Here is a 21,453-nt window from a genome sequence, read left to right as displayed (position 1 = left end):
TATAGAGCTTTTTCATGCCTTAGTGCATTATTCCCAAATGATGGAATATATATATATATATATTATAAAAAATTATTCTATTTTTTTCTCCTTAATTTTCTAAGGGAAATTCTCAATTATTTTTATATATATATATATATATTATAAAAAAATTATGCTATTTTTTTTCCTTAATTTTCTAAGGAAAATTCTCAATTATTTATTTATAGAGCAGTGCTACACATACAGGTCATTTTTGTTTACAAGTCTTACAAGTTGGGCCTAACACCCGCGTTACAGAAGAAGAAGAAGTTAGGCCTAACACGCGCGTTACAGAAGAAGAAGCGTGAATATAAATGACTTGTATGATTTGTATGGAAAAACGTTCTCTCTTTGCCTTTGATCTCTTTCTGTTTTTTTCGATTTTCATGGTTTTTGAAATCAAGCTTTGAAATTGTTTTGAAGATGATGGAACTTCACAAATACACCCGAACGATTACAAAAATACACCCAAACGATTATAGAAATACACCCAAAGGATTACAGAAATACACCCAAACAGTTACAGAAATAAACCAAACGATTACAAAAATATACCCAAAGGATTACAGAAATACACCCAAAGGATTACAGAAATACACCCAATATAGGGAGAGACAGTATATTTCTTCTTGAAATCAATACACCCAAAGAATTATAGAAATATACCCAAAGAATTACAAAAATACACCCAAAGAATTTAAGAAATACACCCAAAATTCGTTGAAGTACACCTTATGCATAATTCAGAACTCTTTCTCTTTTTCCTCCTCATCTTCTACTGCTGCTTCTTCTTCTTCAAAAATGATTTTAGAGCTTGATGTCAAAAAACAATGAAAACCGAGAATAACGAAGAAAGAAAACAAAGAGAAAAGCACGTAAATGAAGAAGAAGAACAGGAATTGGAAGAAGAACGTGTAGCAAGAAGAAGAAGGAGGAGAAAGAGAAGGTAAGAAACGTACCTTGAATAATATTTCTTCGTTTTTTCTGGTGATTTTGATGAAAGAGAAAGAGAAAACGAAAAGAGGAGAAGAAATTTCAATAAAAAAAAGAGGGAGAAAGAGAAGAAAAAGAGACATAGAGAAAGAAGTGAATATAAATGACTTGTATGACTTGTATGGAAAATCACTTCTATATGTGGAGAATTACTCTTATTTATATTATTATTAGGAGAAAAAAAAGAATTTCTTTCATGTTATATATTTGATAGATATATTTAGACAGAAAGATATTAAAAAATGAGATATAAAAGTTGTGTTTTTGTTATTAGTTATTACTTCCATTTTGTAGTTAAATGAAGAAATTTTATTTGTTTTTATATTTATTTTCTTCACCAAATATATTTGTATTTTTTTAATATTTCTCTTTATTTTTATTTTAAATCATTTACTAAATATATAGAGTAGGAAACTTATTTGTTTAACTCGAGTTCTTGGTCTCTATCACTGTGCCCATACCAATATATATAAGTATTTTTTTTAGTAATATTTATTAAAATGCAATTTTTTATTTAAAGATAGTAGAATAATTGTACTTAATTATTAAGAACTTAGAGAGGATGTTAATTGTTAATAGCTAGAATCCAAATGCTTGCTGGGCCACTTCTATGTCATTTTCAAAGGGACCTCAAGATTCTTTATGTTTTTGGATGACAGAGTGAACTCAACTCATGCCTAATAATGCTGATTAAATTATGGGGTGATAAACCACCAAAAAACAAACAAATAAATAAATAGAAATCATGGGCACAAGGGTGTGATGAGTACATATATACGTGTAACTAGAGTTTGTTTATTATGTGATTGGATTCCATTTTTATTCTTCTAACTTGATAATATCTGTTAAATAAAGTATCAAGTTAATGTTAATTATGTGAAAGTTTTATTTATTTATTTTTTTTTACATAGGATCATATATAGAATTATATTGTGAAAGATAAGTTTTATTGTTAGGTTAAGGCCAACTATCGAATGTAGTAGTAGACATCTTTTGATAATATAATTTAATTTTATGGGATTAATTATTTACTTATAAAAATATGGGGTTAATTATGTGTGAGTCTCCTCATATAAAGGGAGGAAACTATATATGGTGGGACAACTGATATCTTGATAAGTGCCAAACGAGCTTTATCTATCTTCTCTTTAAATTCCTATTTTTTTAAGTGTAATAATTCTCAATTATTTTACTCGGTCAGCCCCAATAATTTAAAAAAGATTATGTAAGATCTTTAATTATATAAAAGACCTAAAAGGAAGTCTATAAAACTCATACAAATAATTACTTAAATTATTGATTTTATATCTTTATAAATAAAAAAAAATCACCTAATAAAGTAATAATCCATAAGTTAAAACCTTTTAGCCACCATCCTTCATTTCAAAACTTTTTTAGATATAACTTGAGTCCACAAACTAATTTAAATTGGTTTAATGGTTAATCTACTAATCTACTTAAGTAACTGTCTGATCAGCGATAAATCTTTAAATAGAGTTCCAATCTATGATAAGTTAGTTTTTAACTTACTTATCTAAAAAATATTGTGAAAAAAAAAAATATAACTCGAGTATAAAAGTGATCACTCCACTGAATTAATGCAACAATTCGACCTATGTATACAAATTAAATAAGCAATATAATTCATTATTATATGCTATTGAAGCATAGATTTTATTTTCTAAATATTCATTCATGTCTCATAATATATCTATTATGTTAGGGGGAAAAATTTTCTTTATATTGTTCTTATTAATTTTGGTGGGAGACCCAAAATCCTAATGAAGTGATCGAAATAATGATTTTTTGAAAAAAAAAAAAAGTTGTTTAGAGAAGTTTATTTTCAAAATTTATTTTATCTGCTAAACTTCATATGAACAAATCAGGAAATATATAGTTGCTTTTGGTTCATAGTTTAAAAAAAAAATTTGAATACATTTTCAAACATAAAACTACCTCACTTTAAAATTATTTTAAATTTAAACCAAAATCCTAAAAAACAAATTCATTAAGAATCATCAATTTATTCAGAAACATGGAATCAAAGATCCACTTAAATTTTAAAAGTATATTTATGAATTGAATTTCTAAATTACAAATTTTTGTGTTCTCATAGGCATAAGTTGGCTTGAATATCACTAAATTATTATTTGAAAGGGTATAGCACTACTATAGCTAATAATGGTGGAAATAATAAGAAGATGCTGTTATATACTTATATTCCTTTACACTGAAATCCATATAATTTAAGATAAGATTTAGATTCTTAACGTAAACAACATGAAACTTTTTTCTCTTTTGAGAATGCCAACTAAGATATTCCAAAATGAGATGAAACTAATAAACTCGTTATGTTTCATTTTTCAATGATATGTACACATACAGTAGAATGTGTCTCCTTTCAGAGCTGTGGAATAAAAAAAAAAGTGCAAAAGTTATTTAGATAAGTTCTCAAATGTCAAGAGGAACAACTTATGTGCTCCACATAAATAAATAAATGAGAACTTTATTTATTTATTTTATTTTTTACAAAGCTTAATGCTCCACCTACATAAAGGGATTGGGGGAAAAGCAAAAAGCAAATTCAGAGAATATATCCTTTAGTTGAAAAGATATAGTGTGGACACTATAGCATACCCTAATATATTATTCAAACTTGCACTGATCTTTTCTTTTTATCGTTTTCTTTTTTTAAATTAAGATTAAAAAATAAAAACTTTTTGGTTTTTTACATTTTTTTTAGTCCGATAAGTTAAAGATTAATTCATCATAAATCTAAACTTTATTTAAAGATTATCACTAACCAATAATTATTGCATGCGCAAAGCAAGAAAAATAAAAGAATTCTAACATAATTTTTTCAGTTCTCATACATTAGTTTTTTTTTTGTCCATGATAACCCTTAATCCAACAAATCAATTATTAATCCCTCACGAATCGGACTCTATTTAAGAGTTTGTCATTAGCCAATAAATTTCTACATGTATAAGACAAAATTTAAAACCTCAACACTTGCTTAAATAGATTAGTGGGTGAATCACAAGACTAACCCAAGTTAATTTTACACATTGATTTTTTTTTAATTGTCCACGGTATTCTCCAATCTGACAAGTCAAAGACTAATCCATCGCGAATCTGAGTTTTATTTAAGGGTCCACTACTGATCAATAGATTGCTGCATATACAAGGTAAAATTCAAACCCAGACACTTACTTAAACAGGCGAGTAAGCTGACTATATTCGACCAATTCAAGTTGGTTATTTTTTTTTGTTGGTAATCGGGACCGAAGCCCAAAAAAAAAAGAAAAAACTATCCACAAGGTACTATATGGAATGTATACATTCCTTTTACATCATCATCGAGAATTTGCTCTAAATTGCCAGGAGGGTTATCAAAAAACTGGAACCCTTTAGCTTTGCTTAAAGCCACTTTTGCAAGAGTATCAGCCGCTCTATTTGCCTCTCTGCAAGTATGTCTGAACTGAAGCTCTCAAGGTCTGTTTTTAATTATTCGGATCTCTTGAAGAAGCGGATTGTAACAGCATCTCTCATTATCCTCTTCTCTTCTTATGATGAACTCTACTCCTTCTTTAAAATCCATCTCCACTATCATCCTTTACATACCCAGATCCCAAGCCATTTTCAATCTGTGAAGAACCTCCTTTAACTCTGGATGTATAACATTGGACTTACCCAAATTAGCAATGAATCCTACTACCCATTCTCCTTCATTAGTTCTTATCAATCCCTTGCACGCTGCAATTTTCTAGTTCTTCTCCACTGCCCCATTAGTGTTAAGTTTTATCCATCCCTGTTCAGGAGGTTTCTAATTGATGTTGCTATTTATTCTTCCGTGTTCCGTTCTCTCTCTTTTGCTCCTCTCGAAAGCTTCCTTGAACCTTGTTGCTAGTTCCATAACGATGTCCGCCCCATTGTTTGGAATGGCTGAGAGAAGAGCTCCATGTTTCTCCACTTCCACAGCATCCAGCAAGTAATAAGGAAAAGATCCCGCCATTCATATTGACTCGACTTGCCCAGCCCATTCTCTAAATTAAATGTTATCCAATCCGAGAAGGGTAGATTGTAGAATACAGTTGTAACACCTGGTTGTAGCAGTTTTGTCCAAATTTTCGTTGCCCTTGGACAGTCCCTCATCACATGAGATAAGGTCTCAACTTTACTTTGGCAGCTATGACAGAAGAGGTTGGAACCAAACATTCTGATTTTTCTTTCAGCAGTGAGGAGTCTTTCATGAGCTAATAACCATGTAAATGTTTTGATTCGTTCCGGCCCTTGCCACCTCCAAATCATCTTTCAAGTGCAACTTCTCATACCTCCCGAATTTGTTAGGAGCTAATATGCTGAGACTATAGTGAAATCACCATTTGCTGTATGGCTCCAATAAATCTGATCATTTTCTCCTTTCTTTTTTGGAGGGGTTGTATTGAGGATGCTTTGATAAGTCTATCCTTCTACATCATTGCTTAATAGCATTCTATTCTATTCTCCTTTTTCATCAACAAAATGAGCTATTGTCATTTTTTTTTCATCATTTATTTCTCTATTAGCCTTCAAAACTAAAGGCCCCTTTCCTTCTAGCCATCTGTCATTGAAAAAACTAACTGATTTACCATTATTCAGCCACCATGAGAAGTGCATTTGATTTTTCTCCCAAATTTTTGAAATATCCTTCCAGAACATGGAATCCGATTTACAACTTTTAATATAATGTGGTAGTTCCAAATGTCTACCATATTTGTATAGAAGTAGTTGTGCCCAAAGCGCCGATGAATCTTTTATCAACATCCATAACAATTTCAATTGAAAAGCCTCATTTACTTTGCTAAGTTGCTTCAAACCAAGCCCTCCCTGATTTTTGGGAAGGCAAAGAGTTGACCAACTCACCTGGTGCATCTTTTTCATATTCTGCAATTCTCCCCATATAAAACTCCGCTGCAACTTTTCAATTTCATTACAAATCCCCTTTGGAAGTAAAGTATGCTGCATGTCGTAATTGGCAATGGGAATAATCACAGATTTTGCCAAAGTAACCCTCCCAGCTAATGATAAACAGTTTACATTCCACCCTTTAAGTTTGCTCTGCACCTTCTGAATAACATTTTTAAAATTTTCTTTGGTTGAGGGCTTGTTGGTAATCATGGCCCCTAAATACTTATCCAGACTTGATTGTTCCTGATAGTTGCATTTATCCTTGATAGCTCTCCTGAGATGCTCCTTAATATTGTTTGAGAATACTATTGAGATTTTGGCTCTGTTCACCTTGAGTCCCGAAGCCTGACAAAACTTCTCCATCACTCTTCCCACATTATCAATCTGAGAAGTATTAGCCTCTGCAAATATTAGCAAGTCATCTGCAAATAGCAAATGGGTAATGATAGGGCCTTCCTTTCCCACTTTAAATTCTTTCCAAGTCAAAGTTTATGCGCTCTCTTCAATGAGATGGGATAGTTTATCCATTGCTATAACAAATAAATAGGGTAAAATCGGATTCTTGATGGTCTGAACTCTTCTGTTTTTTCACCATTCCAAATCACATTATAAGCTACTAATGATATACATTCCATGATAATTTGAACTAAGAGATTTGGAATTCCAAATTCCATGAGGCATTATTGTAAAAAAACTCCACCTAAGGCGGTCATACGCCTTTTCAAAATCATATTTGATAGACATGAAGCCCTTTTTCCTTTTAATTTTTTCATCAAATGCAGAATTTCTTTTGCAATAATGATGTTGTCCTGGATTTTTCTCCCAGGAATAAAACTAGGCTGATAGGGAGAAATTCTTCCATCAAGCGCAAGCTTTATACGTTCAACCAATATTTTTGTAATACACTTATAACTCACATTACATAAAGCAATTGGTCTGAATTGAGTGATAGATTCAGGTACCTGAGCTTTAAGTATGAGAGAGATAAGAGTCTGATTACATTCTTTAATATTGAAGGAGTTGTTCCAAATGCGCAACACATGATCTACCACATTCTTCTGGATCACATTCCAATTTTCCTTATAAAAAAGAGCTGGAAAGCCATCTATTCCGGGAGCTTTTAAAGAGCCTATACTAAAAATAGCCCTTCGGATTTCAGCCACCGTAGGAATGCTGTCCATGTTTCTGCTTATCTCTTCTCTAAGAGGTGGATATGGGACCTCTGTGTTGAGTAAGGGAGGGTTCTGATCTTCTTCACTATAGAGCTCTTTAAAGAAGATAAGGACAGCATTAATTAGTTCTTTCTGATCCTCCATCCATAATTCATCTAGTCTTCTTAGCTTTAAGATTCTATTTCTCCTTCTCCTAATTATTGTTTGGGTGTGAAAATACCGGGTATTTCTATCACCTTTCACTACCCAATCCTCTCTCGATTTTTGCATCCATAAAATCTCCTTCCAATCAAGAATTTTCTCTAACTCTCTGTTAAGTTGTCTCTCCAATTTTTCTAAAAATTCATTCCGCCCATAAGAAGCAGCTCTCTGTATTCTTCCAATTCTATTCATCAGTCTGACTTTTTGACGCCCAATGTGACCAAATATTTCTCTATTCCACACTCTCAAGTCTTTTGTGAGACTGTCAAGAGCTACCGAAAGTTGTTCTTTGCTCCTCCAATTTTGGTTGATAAGATGAATGCAGTACAAACAGAAGAAATGAATGACTCTATTGTCCCTTCCAGGGACGATGGTTGCTGAGATCCTGAAGTTTCCAGGGGTGGAGTTTGCTTTTCACATTTTAACTATGATGAAGATTATAGCCTGGAATTGCAGAGGAGCGGCCAGTAAAGGATTTGGTCGTGCCTTAAGAGAATTAGTGAAGCAAAAGAGTTCGGATATGGTCATCTTGGTTGAAACACGATGTAGTGAAGAACAAGCGAAGAAGACAATAAAGAGTTTTTAGTTGTTCAGTCTATAGAGTTTTGGACCTAGGCCCAATATACTTTTCATTTCACCCAAACAAACAACAACAAAAAAGAGTTGATTTTCATTTCCTTAGCCATTGAAACTCAAACTAAAATTCTAAATTAATACTTGACCAAAAGAAAAAATAATAAAATGAATTTGATTAAAAGAAAAATGAATACACCTTGCTAAAGCACTAATCAAAGTTGTTCCTTTCTCAGCATTAATCTCAAGTTTTAATAATAGGGAAGAAAAAAAGAAACGCTTGCTAGTTGCTAAGGGACAGCCAATTCTTCAAGCAAAATTAATCTTTTGACAACAGAATTTAAATATATAGTTAGAGGTTACATCAACTAAATAAGGTGAGCATAAAATCAAATGGTATTTTATTGTCATGACATGAGCTCTCTATAAATTATGGACCCATTTTAATCTTGGTATTCTCTTAATCTTTATATGTGGACATCATCTTAAATGAGATTTAATTATTCAATATTAAAGATGTATACATATTTATTGTAACCTAAGAATCAAAGAAGCGCATCTGGTGTAGTGGTATCATAGTACCCTCCCACGGTACTGACCGGGGTTCGATTCCCCGGATGCGCATTAATTTTCCTGCTTTTTAGTAATGTTTTTGTGAGGATCCTGGTTTAAAAAAGCCTTCTAGTTGTAGGCTTGTACTAAAATCTAAAACTCACCTCAATTAGTCTGTAGTGTTTCCCTATTTTGACAAATTAGGTGGCCCTTATTATGTCTAGACTTTATGGCGCATTTATTTCCCATCCAACTTTAACGATGACTTGAACAACTCATATTTCTGTGAATAATTAAAAAGAAAAAAACTAATTTCATTCTTTTGTCTATTCCCCTAGCTGCATGATTTGTAACAAATTGGGTGCGCATATCCCATCATTGACAAGTACCATATGAAAACATGGGTGAGACTGTGAGGGTGAAAGGATAGGATTACTCAATACTACTCATCAACTATTAATTTTTAGTGACCAACCTGAAATAATAGGACTTGATTGAAATGCATACAAAATGAGGTTACTTACGTTGGAGTTAGATTTTTTTTTTTTTAGTAAAGTATCGTTTTTGTCCTTAACGTTTTGGGTAAATCTTATTTGTATCCCTAACGTTTAAATTGTCTTATTTGTATTCCTAACGTTTATAAAAATGATTCAATGTTATCCTACTATCAATTATACTAACAAATTAGATTATATTTTTCAATTATTCTCACTTGAATGTATTCATTCTCAATTATGTCTCACTTGAATGTGTTCGATTTTAATATTATACCCACTATTTGTGTTTAGATTCAATTATATCCTTAGAAAAGTGAATTATGTAAATGTTGTAGGAATTAATTTCAACATTTGATGAGCTATTTTTCGGAGTAGATAATCGATTCTATCCTAAACATTTGTATTCTAACTTCAAGAAAAGATTTTTAAAACTCAAACTAAAGCGCTCATGATGTGTAATTGACGGCAGGATAACATTGAATCACTTTTACAAACGTTAGAGATACAAATAGGACGATTTAAACGTTAGGGATACAAATAGGATTTACCCCAAACGTTGGGACAAAAACGATACTTTACTCAATTTTTTTTTAATTGTTAGAGATATAATTATTAATGTTGTATTATTTTATCAAATTAAACTTTTGAGAAGTCACCAAAAAAAATTAAACTTTTGAGATGAATGATTTTATAATATGGTGTCAGAATTCTATGTTTGAAAGATTTAGAATTCAATCTTGGTGAACCCTAAAAGTGAAAAAATAGTATAAAGCAAATAAAAAGAAAAAAAAAGGCCTATGCAAAAATTAAGTTTACGTTTTTGGGATAAGTAGTTTCGTGACACTTCTCCATAAATTTCTCCCATATTTACTAATTCATAATTCAATACACATCTTTAGATATTCACAATGTTTCTTTACTTTAACAATTTTTAAAAGAAATTATTCTAATTTATCCTAAAAAAATTTGAACCATTTATTTTATAGGACTTAAACATTTAAAAAATTGAAAAAAAACTCTACATCCATGTAAAAAATACATGAATGTTATCAAAGTAACTTTCTTCACACATGCGTTCTCCCACCCCACAGTTGTTTGTTATACACGCGCCTTATATAACGTATCGTGTTTTCGTTCTTCTTCTTCTTCTTCTTCTTCTTCTTCTTCAACCTAATAAAATTCGTTGTTCTCTTCTGTTCGCATTTTTTTTCTCTGCTCGCATTCTTCATTATTGATCTGCATTGAAATCAACGTAATCAGCTCCGTCGTTCTTCTTCTTCTTCGTTTTCTTCTTTGATCTACACTTCTAAATGGAAACAACGAATGATTCAACTTCAAATAAGTTGAATGATGTTATTACGTTGAGACAGCTAGAGAATGATTGCTGCATGCTATCACAATAATCTTAAACATTGAACAAAGTAAAAGGAGGCCACCGAACCGAACAACATTCATTTGGTGAATCAAAACCACAAAGGCCACCAAACCGAACAATGTTCATGTGGTGAATAAATAGTGATCAAATTTCAATCAACAAGAATAGTATTTCTCCTCCTCTTCCTCCTCCTCCTCCTTCTTCTTTCAAATTTGCGCACGTAGGTTCTTCTTCTTCTTCTTCAGTTCAGTGGATAGTTTAACTAGGGTTTTGAAATTGGTTGTTACTATGTTCAGTACTTCTTTTGCATGGAGAAGTACTATTCTTGTTGATTGAAAATTGATCACCATTTATTCACCACATGAACATTGTTCGGTTCGGTGGCCTTTGTGATTTTGATTTGTAGGCAGAGTTATTTGAATTTGATTTTATATAATGGATTATGTTTCGTTCACTCAGTATTATACAATTGTTTCACCATGAGTACTGTGTTTGGTTCATTCTGTAGAAAGCTGTTTGAATTTGATTTTATATAATAGATTATGTTTCATTCACTCAATACTATACAATTATTTCACCATGAGTATTGTGTTCGGTTCATTCTGCAGAAAGCTGTTTGAATTTGATTTTATATAATGGATTATGTTTCGTTCACTCAATACTATACAATTGTTTCAGCATGAGTACTATGTTCGGTTCACCATGAGTACTGTGTTCGATTCACCATGAGTACTGTGTTCGGTTCATTCTTCACTATTCAAAACTCTTCTTCCTTACCTTCTACTGCTTCTTCACCAGAGAGAGAAGGAGGAAAAGACAAAAGACAAAAAAAAATACAGCAGCAACAATAATAAAAGAATGACGATAATGAAAAAACACGTGAAAAAGAAGGAACGGGAAAAAGGAGGAGGAGGAGGAGGAGAAGGAACGCGAAGAAAAAGGCGAAGAAGAAGACGCTCCGTGCGTAAACGAGCGTGAGAAAAAGAAGAAGAAGAACTGAGGAAGAAGTAACGTTTTTTTCATAATGAGCGGACGCGTGTTTTCACTTTTATTAATGCGCGTGACTTTATTTGGGATTAAGCCAACTTAGTTACATGGTTATATGAATGTGTAGCGCTCCCCTTAAACATTATATAAGTATGGAGAGTTAAATCAATAATAATTAAATTATTAATTTATTTGTCTGTTTATGTAAGTTATTATTTATATAATAATTGATTGAAAAAAAAAATCCAAATTTGCAGCATATAAAGATATCATATTTACTAATTCATAACAAAAGACAAATAGACCAATAGAAATCCTTCGATAAATTTCTCTCATATTTATTAATTCATAATTCAATACACATTCTTAGATATTCACGATGTTTCTTTACTTTAACAATTTTTAGAGAAATTATTCTACTTTATTGTAGAAAAAAATTTTAACCATTTATTTTATAGGACTTAAACATTTAAAAATTATATAAGTATAGAGAGTTTGAGTCAATAATAATTAAATTATTAATTTATTTATCTGTTTATACAAATATTGAGAGTTTAAATTTTATATTATTTATGTAACAATTCATTAACAAAAAAATCTTTAAATAAAACCCAAATTCGCAGCCTATAAAGATATCATAAAAATCCAAATAATAAAAATTGAGAATAAGTTACCAAAAAAAAAAAGCTTATAACTGATTTTGGCCGAACTTTTAAGGCAACATACCAAAATATCAATAATATATTGCACTTTAATTGATGTAAGACTTAAATTTGTGATAACATAATCTTTTATTATACTTTTATTTTCGATAACAGAAAATATGATGATATTATTTTCACAAACAAAACAAACCCTAATCTAGTGTCTTCCCGATTAATCTTTTACTTAATTTTTGAGCATGGCAATGACTTTTAACCAAGCTGGCCTAGCTGAGATATCAGCCACCCAAGCGCTGACACGTGGCAGCGGCTCGAACAACTTCTTGGCCGGCGTCATCATCAAGAAATGAAGGGTTGGAAGGTGATGAAGATCAGCCAAAGTGAAACATTCACCACCCAAGTACTTTGATTCAGAGAGCCTCTTTTCATAGATTCCAAGAACAACACTAAGCTTAGCTTCATTCTCTTCAACAACTTTTGGATTTGATGGTATCCCAAAGAAAAGTGGCATGAAATGAAGCTCTCTTGCAAGCTTTGCAGCTGGTTGTTCATATTGATGAGCTTCAACTTCAAGCCATAACCCAATTATTGCCATCTTCTTTGGATCATTCTTTCTTATTAGTTCAGTACCCTTTTCAGCATATGCATCTGCAATGTATTTTGTTATTGCCCTTGATTCTGTATTTGAACAAAAAGAAAAATCATTAGCTTCAACTTTCTATTACCATACAACAAAGATTTATTAACTGTATTCTAGTTCTAGTTCAATTCGCTTCTAACCCGACAAATCAACATAAATATGAGCATCATTTAAGGATTTATTGCTGATCAATGAATTACTGTATAGATAAAGCAGGATTTTGGATCCCATTTCTTATTTAAGTAGACAAAAAGATTAACCATTTGACCAATCCAAATTGGTTATTGTCGAGCATAAATTTGATACAATTAAATGTTTAGAAATTTATGTTTGACGTAATATTTGATGTTTCTTACTTACCAAAGAGCTTTAAGTCTCCGTCTTCAAATGCAGGAACTTGACCAAATGGCTACATCCATCACAGGAGGAAAAAATTAAAAACAGAAATTAGTGTAAAAATAAAAGTAAATTTTCATGGCAAGATATAGAATGAATTTGAGTTCCTTTTTGTGGAGGCACTTACATTAAGGGAAATGAAGGGTTCCTTTTTGTGTTCACCATTCATCATGTCAATATTAATAAACTGAAAATCAAGATCTTTTTCATACAAGACAGCAGTGACTCGCATGGCTGCCATTGAAAAAGGGTTTCCATGAACCTTCATTGTTGCCATAGATGCTCTGCTTTGCTCTGCTTCTGCTATGAGTAACTTATATCTTTTAAGAGTATATGTTATATGAAATTACGCCTCAGATTTGTTTCCATTATATAATATAATATAATTAAGTGGGAAACCCATTTTCCAGTTTACACCTAATTTTCTTTTCTTTTATAACAAGTTAGACCAAAAAAACTTTTACACATTTGAGAATTTGACCAGAGTGTTTGTGAACCAAAGACATTATAATAAGTCCATTCGTTGAGGCATTTGATGGACATTTTGTTCTGAAATTAATTATGTGGCTCCTATTATTTATAGCAACCTAAAAAATCCAAGCAAGTTTTCAACAACAGTGATTAGGACGGACTATATAATTAGATTCTAGATTGTTATTTATAGAGGCTTGTGTACTACTCAAAAAAAAAATTTTAAAATTTAAATTGATAAATATAAATATACAAAAAATCATTGTTTTTGGGTATATAGTAAATTTTTGTTGAGTTATATAGATAAAATAGTTATATTTAATAGTTTGAACTATCTATAATAACTACTTGTAGTTAATGTTTGAGAGGAGATAGAGATTTTTAATTAGTTGTAATTCATGAGTCAGATGGACACAATATTTTTGAACGATTTTGGCAATCAAATAAGTCAAATTTTAAGAAATAGAGAAAAGGACAAATAGATCTCTGACCTTTTGTCTTGCGGACATTTTTGTCCTTGAGTATTTGAAAATACTTTTAAATCCCCGACCTTCACAAATCTTGGACGGATGAGTCCCTCCATCCAATTGCCTCCGTCAGACTCAACGGAAAAGTCTGACGTGACTCCGTTCTGATGACGTGGCATGACGGATTGACACGTGGACTGCTAATTGGAAGGATACTTTCAAAAATTAGACAAATAAGTCCCTATACCTAAAAACTACGTCGTTTTGCTTTGGCCATAATTCTTAAATTGATTGCGTTTTTTCTGGAAGCTAGTGGTAAAGAGCTCTACCTGCATCAACTATGGCTGCTAATGGAGCATTATCAACGTCAAGTCAGGCGGTGCTCCACCTGACCCATTGACGATTGGATTTTTGACGGTTTAGAATTTCACAAATGAATTCTCGTTGCAAGTATAGTTTCTAAACCAATCACTAATCCTTTCATACAAAAATTTGTTTGTCACAAGTACAAACCCCTAAATTCTATAAACCGAAGTACTCAAACCTCGGGTCGTTCTCCCTAGGACTTACAATGAAGTGTCTTGTTATTGGTTATGAGTTATTTTGGGGTTTTGGATAAGAAGCATGAAAAGTAAATGACAATGAAAATAAACTAACAACTATAAAAAAGGGCTCTTGACAAGGTATGAGAACTAGAAGTCCTATCCTAGTTATCCTTCTCAATTGTGATGAGAATTGTTCATTGCTACCACTTAGTTAACCCTTACTAATTAAAGGAAAGTCAAGTGGATGAATCAATTTGATTCCTCAAGTCCTAATCAACTCCTAAGGAATGGCTAGTTTTAGAGGCATTCAAATCAATTAGCAACTTCTAATTATCAATCAATCAAATGAATTAGATAACTCAAGAGTCACTAATTACTCTACCTAGGCCAAGAGGAACAAAATCTACACTAAAATCCAACCAAGCATTTCATCAAACACTTGGAAGGCACAAAAGAAAAGTATAGTCAATCACAACAAGAATGAATTTTAACTACAATTGAATGTAAAGAATTAACAACAACAATCAAGGAAATCACAATTATCATGAATTACCTCAAATTGCATTATTGAAGGAAAACAAAGGAACAACAATATATCCAAAACAAAAATGGAGAATTACAATTATTAAAGCACACATCTAGAAAGAGGAAGAGGAGAAGATTAAGAATTGGTGAATGAAAAGTGAATCAAAGCATGAGTTAAACCTAGATCTAAGAAGAGAGATTAACCTAAACCTAATCCTAATCCTAGAGAGAAGAGAGAGCTTCTCTCTCTAGAAACTAACTACAAAGCTAAACTAAACTAATTGGTAACTAACATCCCAAGTGATCAATGATGCCTTCTCCTTAATCCTTCATCCTTTTATTCCTTTCCCTTAGCAATTTGGCGCCAAAATGGGTTCAGAAAACCTCTCAAATCGCCAGGCACGTGTTGCATTAATGAGGTCATGTGCCATCATCGGCGCGTGCGCGCATGGTACGCGTGCGCGTCCCTGGTCGATTCTGCAATGTGCACGCGAGCGCCTTGTGCGCGTGCGCGTGCATGACTGACTTTGCTTCTTTGACTTTTTATGCTTCTCTCCACTTGTATGCTTCCTTCCTTGCTTCCTTTGATCCATGCCTAGCCTATTTCAACCCTGGAATTACTAGTAAACACATCAAGGCATCTTATGAAATCAAACAGAAACTAGAATTCACCAAAATAAGGCTTTAAAAGTATGTTTTTACACTTAAGCACAATCATGGAAGAGATAACAAAACCATGCTAATTCTTAGGCTAAATGTGACAAAAGGTTATCAAAATGCTCTAAATTCAAGGCAAAACAAACCGTCAAATTGGGGTTTGTCACCCATGTCAAGGCAGCTTGAAAACAACACGTCCATCCTTAGTTTTAGGAACAATTAAGCTCATCCCCTCCGAAGAATAGTAATCAGGGAGTATGATATGTACACCATTGCTGGGAGCAATCATTTCTTGTGCCTTTTCGTTGGCCATTTTCCTTACACCGTCACAAAATAGGCCAGCCGCATTCACAACAACTTTTGCATATGTATCAAACTCTTTCCCTGAATCATTAAAAATTTAACATATAAATATCAAACTATAAGTGACAATTTGATTATGATTTTCAAAAATAACTCACCAAACACCAGCAATATACATAATCGCCACATGACATTGAGTAATAGCTTGGTAAATGAACCAACTTTATGCATAAAAATAACATCATAAGAAGATTCAAATGAAATGTACTAAATTAGATTTAACAAATCACCAACCGGCAGCTAATGTGTTTATTGTTTATGGGAGTGAAGATGTAGGGGAGGTTCACTGTGAATATGCCGTTTAATCTAAATATTCATTAGGAATGAATTTGAACAGTCTTGTTGTTACTGTGCTTGATGTTACCAATGTCTCTTTAGTAGCTGTTGTACTTGGTCCTGGCCTGATTTGAGATGGTTGTGGGTCAAGTGGAGCACCTTGTCATTCATGCATGGTTGATGATGCTCCATTAGCAGCCATGGTTGATGCAGGTAGAGCTCCTCACCACTAGCCTCCAGAAAGAAACGCAATCAATTTAAGGATTAGGGCCAAAACAAAATGACGTAGTTTTTAAGTACATGGATTTATTTGTCCAATTTTTAAAAGTACCCTTTCAGTCAGCCGTCCAGGTGTCAATCTGTCATGCCACGTCATCAGAATGGAGCCACGTCAGACTTTTTCGTTAGGTCTGACGGAGGCAATTGGACGGAGGGACTCATCCATCCAAAATTTGTGAAGGTCGAGAATTTAAAAGTATTTTCAAATGTTCAGAGACGAAAATATCTGCAGAATAAATAGTCAGGAACTATTTGTCATTTTCTCTAAGAAATATAAAGATTAAGAAAAAAATGGAGCACTTTAAATTAGGTGTCCCATTTAGTATTTAGAATATATTTTTTTGTGAATTTAAGGGAAGTTTTAGATAAAATCTTAACTAAATTTGGTAGAATAATATGATTTGATTTAGATATCTGATAACTCAATTATGTTATTTAAAAAGATGTATTAGGACCCATGAGGTACTAAAGACTAATGGAGATAGTAGATTGTAAAATTTATGAGTATTTAAAAAAAAAACTAGAACTAACTTTATTTGAAGCAGAGGATCAAGACAAGTTAATCCAAAACTTGGTACATGAATCACAAAATCCCATAATGTCCAATCTTCTCAACACAAATTGAGAATCCGAGGCAACATATATAGGACTTTCTAGCACTAAATTATTTTGGTCACACACACAAACTTTATTCTAAGAGAAACATAACCAAATCAAACAACACTAACAACTCAAATTAATCAACTAATTAATTGAGCATGGCAGTGACCTTAGACCAAGCTGGCCTAGCCGTAATATCAGCCACCCAAGCACTGACACGTGGCAGAGGCTCAAACAGCTTCTTCACCTGCGTTAACATCAAGAAATGAAGGGTTGGAAGGTGATGAAGATCAGCCAAAGTGAAACATTCACCAGCCAAGTACTTTGTCTCAGAGAGCCTCTTCTCATATATTCCAAGAACACTACTAAGCTTTGATTCATTCTCTTCAACAACTTTTGGGTCTGTTGGGATGCCAAAGAGTGGCTTAAAATGAAGCTCCCATAGAAGTTTTGAAGCTGCTTGATCATATTGTTGAGCTTCAACTTCAAGCCATAGAGTGATTATAGCCATCTTCTTTGAATCATTGGTTACTATTAGCTGAGTCCCCTTATCAGCATATTCATGTGCAATGTATTTTGTAATTGCCCTTGATTCTGCATATATATCTCAATTTGGTTATTTTAATTTCAATGATTAACTATGCAACAAAGGTTAAATTAGGTTTATGTGGATAATTAAGGAACAATATTTTGGAGCTAGTAAAATTTACCATTTGAGGGCATGCATGTTTGGTATTTGGAGCAAAGTTCTAAACCAATTAAAAAACTAAATCGATTTATCATTTTTTGATTGATTTTGAGTTTTAACTTATTTGTTAACAACTAATTTTTACTCTAAATTAAATTGGTTTGATGGTCAGTTTTTGATAACTCAATTGAATCGAACAATTTGGTCTGATTTTTAGAATAATGATTTTGAGAATAAATATGAGATAATCTAATATTTTTTTGTAAAATTACTTTATATATTTATTCAAACATATTCTTAAGGTTGTGTTTGAAAAGAAGACTTATAACCAGAGATAGAGATTAAAAAATTAGAATTAAATTAAGTCTTTATATTATGTTTGGTATAAAATATACAAAATTGAATTATGTCTTAATATTTTGTTTGATTCAAGATAAATATAAAAATAAAATAAAAATATTTATTAAAATACCTTTAGTTATTAAAAAATTTGATAAAGTTTTAGTCTCTATCTCCAAAAATTTCAGTCTCTTCTGTTTTTATTATCTAAAGATACTAAGGGCTCGTTTGGGAAGCATCAAAAGTAACTTTTTTAGCTTTTGACTTATGAAAAGTAGTAGTATTAATGTCTGGTGCAATTTTCAAAACCAAATTGCGACTTTCTAAGAAGCTATTTAGGATCTTATAGAGAAGTTAAAAAAATGACTTCTCTCATAATACTACTACTTTTTACTACATTTTTATAAAATAAACACTTTTAAAACTAAAAATCCAAATATAAAATAACTTATTTATAAACTATTTTTAATATAGTTATTTATTGTTTAAGCTATTTTTTTAAAAAGAGCTTAATTAAATTGTTTACCCAAATTGAGTCTAAAAAAACTAAAATTTTATATCTTAAGACTAAAATAATGTTAGTTTTAGCCTTTGATCACTACATACAATACTGAGTTTCAATTCTCCAATATCCGTCTTACGCTTAGTATCTAAAAACAAATACTAGGTTGATGTTTTGTCGAGTTTGATTCTAGGATTGGACTATAAAAACCTAATAAGACCAAAATGATGATTGTTATAATTAAAGTTAAATAAAAACCGTGTTAGAAGATTTCATATTTGATATTTCTTACCGAAGAGTTTCAAATCTCCATCTTCAAATGCTGGAACTTGACCAAATGGCTGGATCCATCATATACAGGGAAGAGCAAGAATGAATATCATTAAACAATAGATATGATAAAAATACGATTTTAGCACATAATGGATAAATTGACTATATTCATACTTTAAATCTAAGTAGATAAAAAAAAAAAAGCAAAAGAATGATAATCTTGTGGTGATGCTTACATTGAGAGAAAGAAAAGGCTCCTTTTTATGTTCACTATTCCTCATGTCAATAGTAACAAACTCAAAATCAAGCTCTTTCTCAAACAAGACAGCAGCAACTCGCATGGAGGCTGGTGACATAGGGTTTCCATGGAGTTTCATTGTAGCCATAGCTTCTTATTAGTGTGTAAGTAGAAGCAATTAAAGGGTATCTTTTAAGAGAATGTTATGTTATACATGAAATTAGGCCTATAATGATTTGTGTTCTTTATATAATGCGGCTACTTGTGATGGATTTCTTTTGTTGATGATTTTATATTTATTTATTTATTTACTTATTTTATCGAAGATATGGAATTTGTTGAGTTAGATAAAATCTAAAAAGTCAATGAATATGTTTCTTTGCATATGGAAAATTATTTACTTATAATAATATTGGATTTGGTAGCACAAATTGGTGGTTGAGTACATTTAACAACTACTTCTTTCTTTAATTATTTATCTTAAAGCTAACCGTGTTTTAATATTTGAAATTATGTAGAAAATAAAATTAGCCCTTTTAAGTGTTAACATTATTCATTTCGTAGTCAAAATTTGAACCAATTCTACAAAAATTCATACATATCATATTTTCATTTCTCAACTCGGTAAACACTTCTAAAAAAGTATTTACATATCATTATTAATCAAAATGACCTATTTTTACTTTTGAAATTTTAGTCAAGCAAGTAGACAAAACTTAAGCATATACCACTTCCAATGCTTTGTTTATATCGAAGTCATATATATAAAATCATTTATACTTTGATTCCTTATGGGCTACGGCAAAAACAAGACCAAATTAAAAGGCGGACAACAATATAAATATATATTTGAAAAAGATAATTTTTATTTGAGAAAGTATAAAGGAACAATACAAAGACCAAACAACATAAACAACCTAAAAAATTAATTAATTTTGAATTAATTATTAAAATAAAGTCAAATTTTCAATTAATTAGAGACTAGTGTAATCAATTTTTTAATTTGAATAATAAGCATAATCTCCTCTTAACATACCGTAATACCACGTTTTCATTTTATCTCAACTCTCTTACACTTTCGTCACTCACACCACCTTTCAACTTGGCAGTCCTCCCCTCTGCTGCTCAGCCCCTCCCCCCGGCAGTGCGCCGTTGCCGATTGTTAATGCTATCTCGCATTCTCTTCTCATAACGTCGATGTTGTAGGAGGCGAGCGACATGATTGCTCGCGCCACAGCCGTGGTTGTCACGCCACTCTTTTCTAGCGGCGTTGCTATGGAGTCGAGCCACCAAGCTGCCGCTACTGTCTCGCGATCCTAGGAGGCGTCGCTGTTGCTGTTTCGCGCCGTTCTCCTGTGCTCCTGCATCGCGCCACATATGTCCTCTCTCCGTCGCCGTTATTCTTCTTTTTTCGTTGTGATTTAGATTTTTTTTTAATATATTTTGGATGTTTTTTTTATTTAATTGAATATTTTTTTATTGTACAAAGATGTTTTTTCAGTATAGAATTACGGATATTTTTTTCTATGGATATTTCTTTTTATTGACGGTGACGGTGTGACAGGAGAGACGACGGCGGTAAAATGAATACAGTAAAAATAAAATTGAACGTATGTAAAAGTAAAAATAGATAACAAAAAAAATGAAACTCAAATTAAAAATAAAAATGAATAATTTCATTGGGATTTTTTTTTTATATTTAGTGAAGCTAAAATATAACATCTTGTTTACATTGTTCCCACTTATTATTGTTTACCTAACAAAATTATTTTTATTTTTGCTGTGTATGTAGGTTCATGATCGAGTCATGACATGAGTCCATTGTTTCCCTGCTATTTCTTTTACTTCTTTATTCAAGACTCGTCCACTATGGAATGCAGTGCGTTATTAATAATATATATATATATATTGATCAGATCGACAATTCTCAATTCTAAATATTATATCATGAACACTCTCACATTATATACTCATCATATATCCAATATTAAAGGATTTTATTATTTGCTCTAGGCCAAATTTTGAATCTAAATATAACATATTAAAAAGTACAAAATTTTGTCACTTAAATTAAACCTCAGCTATAATTAAAATATAGGGCAAAAAACTAGAATAAACCAAGGGAAGTTGCAAATTACCTAAATGAGCCAAAGTGAAATTCGTTTCTGCAATGAGCCAAACCCTATATTTATATAATTCGAACCAGTGTAG

At 31.8% G+C, this 21,453-nt stretch overlaps 2 protein-coding genes and 1 non-coding gene across 3 annotated transcripts; 1 reads left to right on the top strand and 2 right to left on the bottom strand.

The window, feature by feature from the left end:
* Positions 1–8,463: 8,463 nt before the first annotated feature.
* On the top strand, positions 8,464–8,534 carry TRNAG-CCC (transfer RNA glycine (anticodon CCC)). Its single transcript has one exon. It is a non-coding gene; the product is annotated as a tRNA-Gly (tRNA).
* A 3,559-nt stretch (positions 8,535–12,093) lies between these two features.
* LOC112728514 (glutathione S-transferase APIC) lies at positions 12,094–13,649 on the bottom strand. The gene is made up of 3 exons (XM_025778677.3): positions 13,147–13,649; positions 12,984–13,032; positions 12,094–12,661 (listed from the first exon to the last, which is right to left on the bottom strand). The coding sequence occupies exons 1-3, from the start codon at positions 13,294–13,296 to the stop codon at positions 12,210–12,212; spliced, it is 651 nt and encodes a 216-aa protein (XP_025634462.1). The 5' UTR covers positions 13,297–13,649; the 3' UTR covers positions 12,094–12,209.
* A 3,460-nt stretch (positions 13,650–17,109) lies between these two features.
* LOC112728512 (glutathione S-transferase) lies at positions 17,110–19,477 on the bottom strand. Its single transcript, XM_025778676.2, has 3 exons — positions 19,241–19,477; positions 19,024–19,072; positions 17,110–17,796 (listed from the first exon to the last, which is right to left on the bottom strand). Exons 1-3 carry the CDS (start codon positions 19,388–19,390, stop codon positions 17,351–17,353), a joined length of 645 nt encoding a protein of 214 aa, XP_025634461.1. The 5' UTR covers positions 19,391–19,477; the 3' UTR covers positions 17,110–17,350.
* Between the last annotated feature and the right edge of the window lie 1,976 nt (positions 19,478–21,453).

The sequence above is a fragment of the Arachis hypogaea genome, chromosome 12 (genome assembly GCF_003086295.3).
Source record: "Arachis hypogaea cultivar Tifrunner chromosome 12, arahy.Tifrunner.gnm2.J5K5, whole genome shotgun sequence".
Classification (NCBI taxonomy): Eukaryota; Viridiplantae; Streptophyta; class Magnoliopsida; order Fabales; family Fabaceae; genus Arachis; species Arachis hypogaea.
The sequence above is the reverse complement of the archived record's forward strand: the minus strand, read 5'-3'. Positions and strand labels throughout refer to the sequence as shown.

What these genes read in the sequence shown, in the direction of transcription:
- LOC112728514 (XM_025778677.3), bottom strand. Translation starts at nt 13,296, where the DNA reads ATGGCAACAATGAAGGTTCATGGAAACCCTTTTTCAATGGCAGCCATG. An exon ending in AACCCTTCATTTCCCTTAAT is followed by an intron (nt 13,033 to 13,146) that starts GTAAGTGCCTCC and finishes TGATGGATGTAG; the next exon opens with CCATTTGGTCAAGTTCCTGC. An exon ending in CGGAGACTTAAAGCTCTTTG is followed by an intron (nt 12,662 to 12,983) that starts GTAAGTAAGAAA and finishes GTTCAAATACAG; the next exon opens with AATCAAGGGCAATAACAAAA.
- LOC112728512 (XM_025778676.2), bottom strand. Translation starts at nt 19,390, where the DNA reads ATGGCTACAATGAAACTCCATGGAAACCCTATGTCACCAGCCTCCATG. An exon ending in AGCCTTTTCTTTCTCTCAAT is followed by an intron (nt 19,073 to 19,240) that starts GTAAGCATCACC and finishes TGATGGATCCAG; the next exon opens with CCATTTGGTCAAGTTCCAGC. An exon ending in TGGAGATTTGAAACTCTTCG is followed by an intron (nt 17,797 to 19,023) that starts GTAAGAAATATC and finishes ATATATATGCAG; the next exon opens with AATCAAGGGCAATTACAAAA.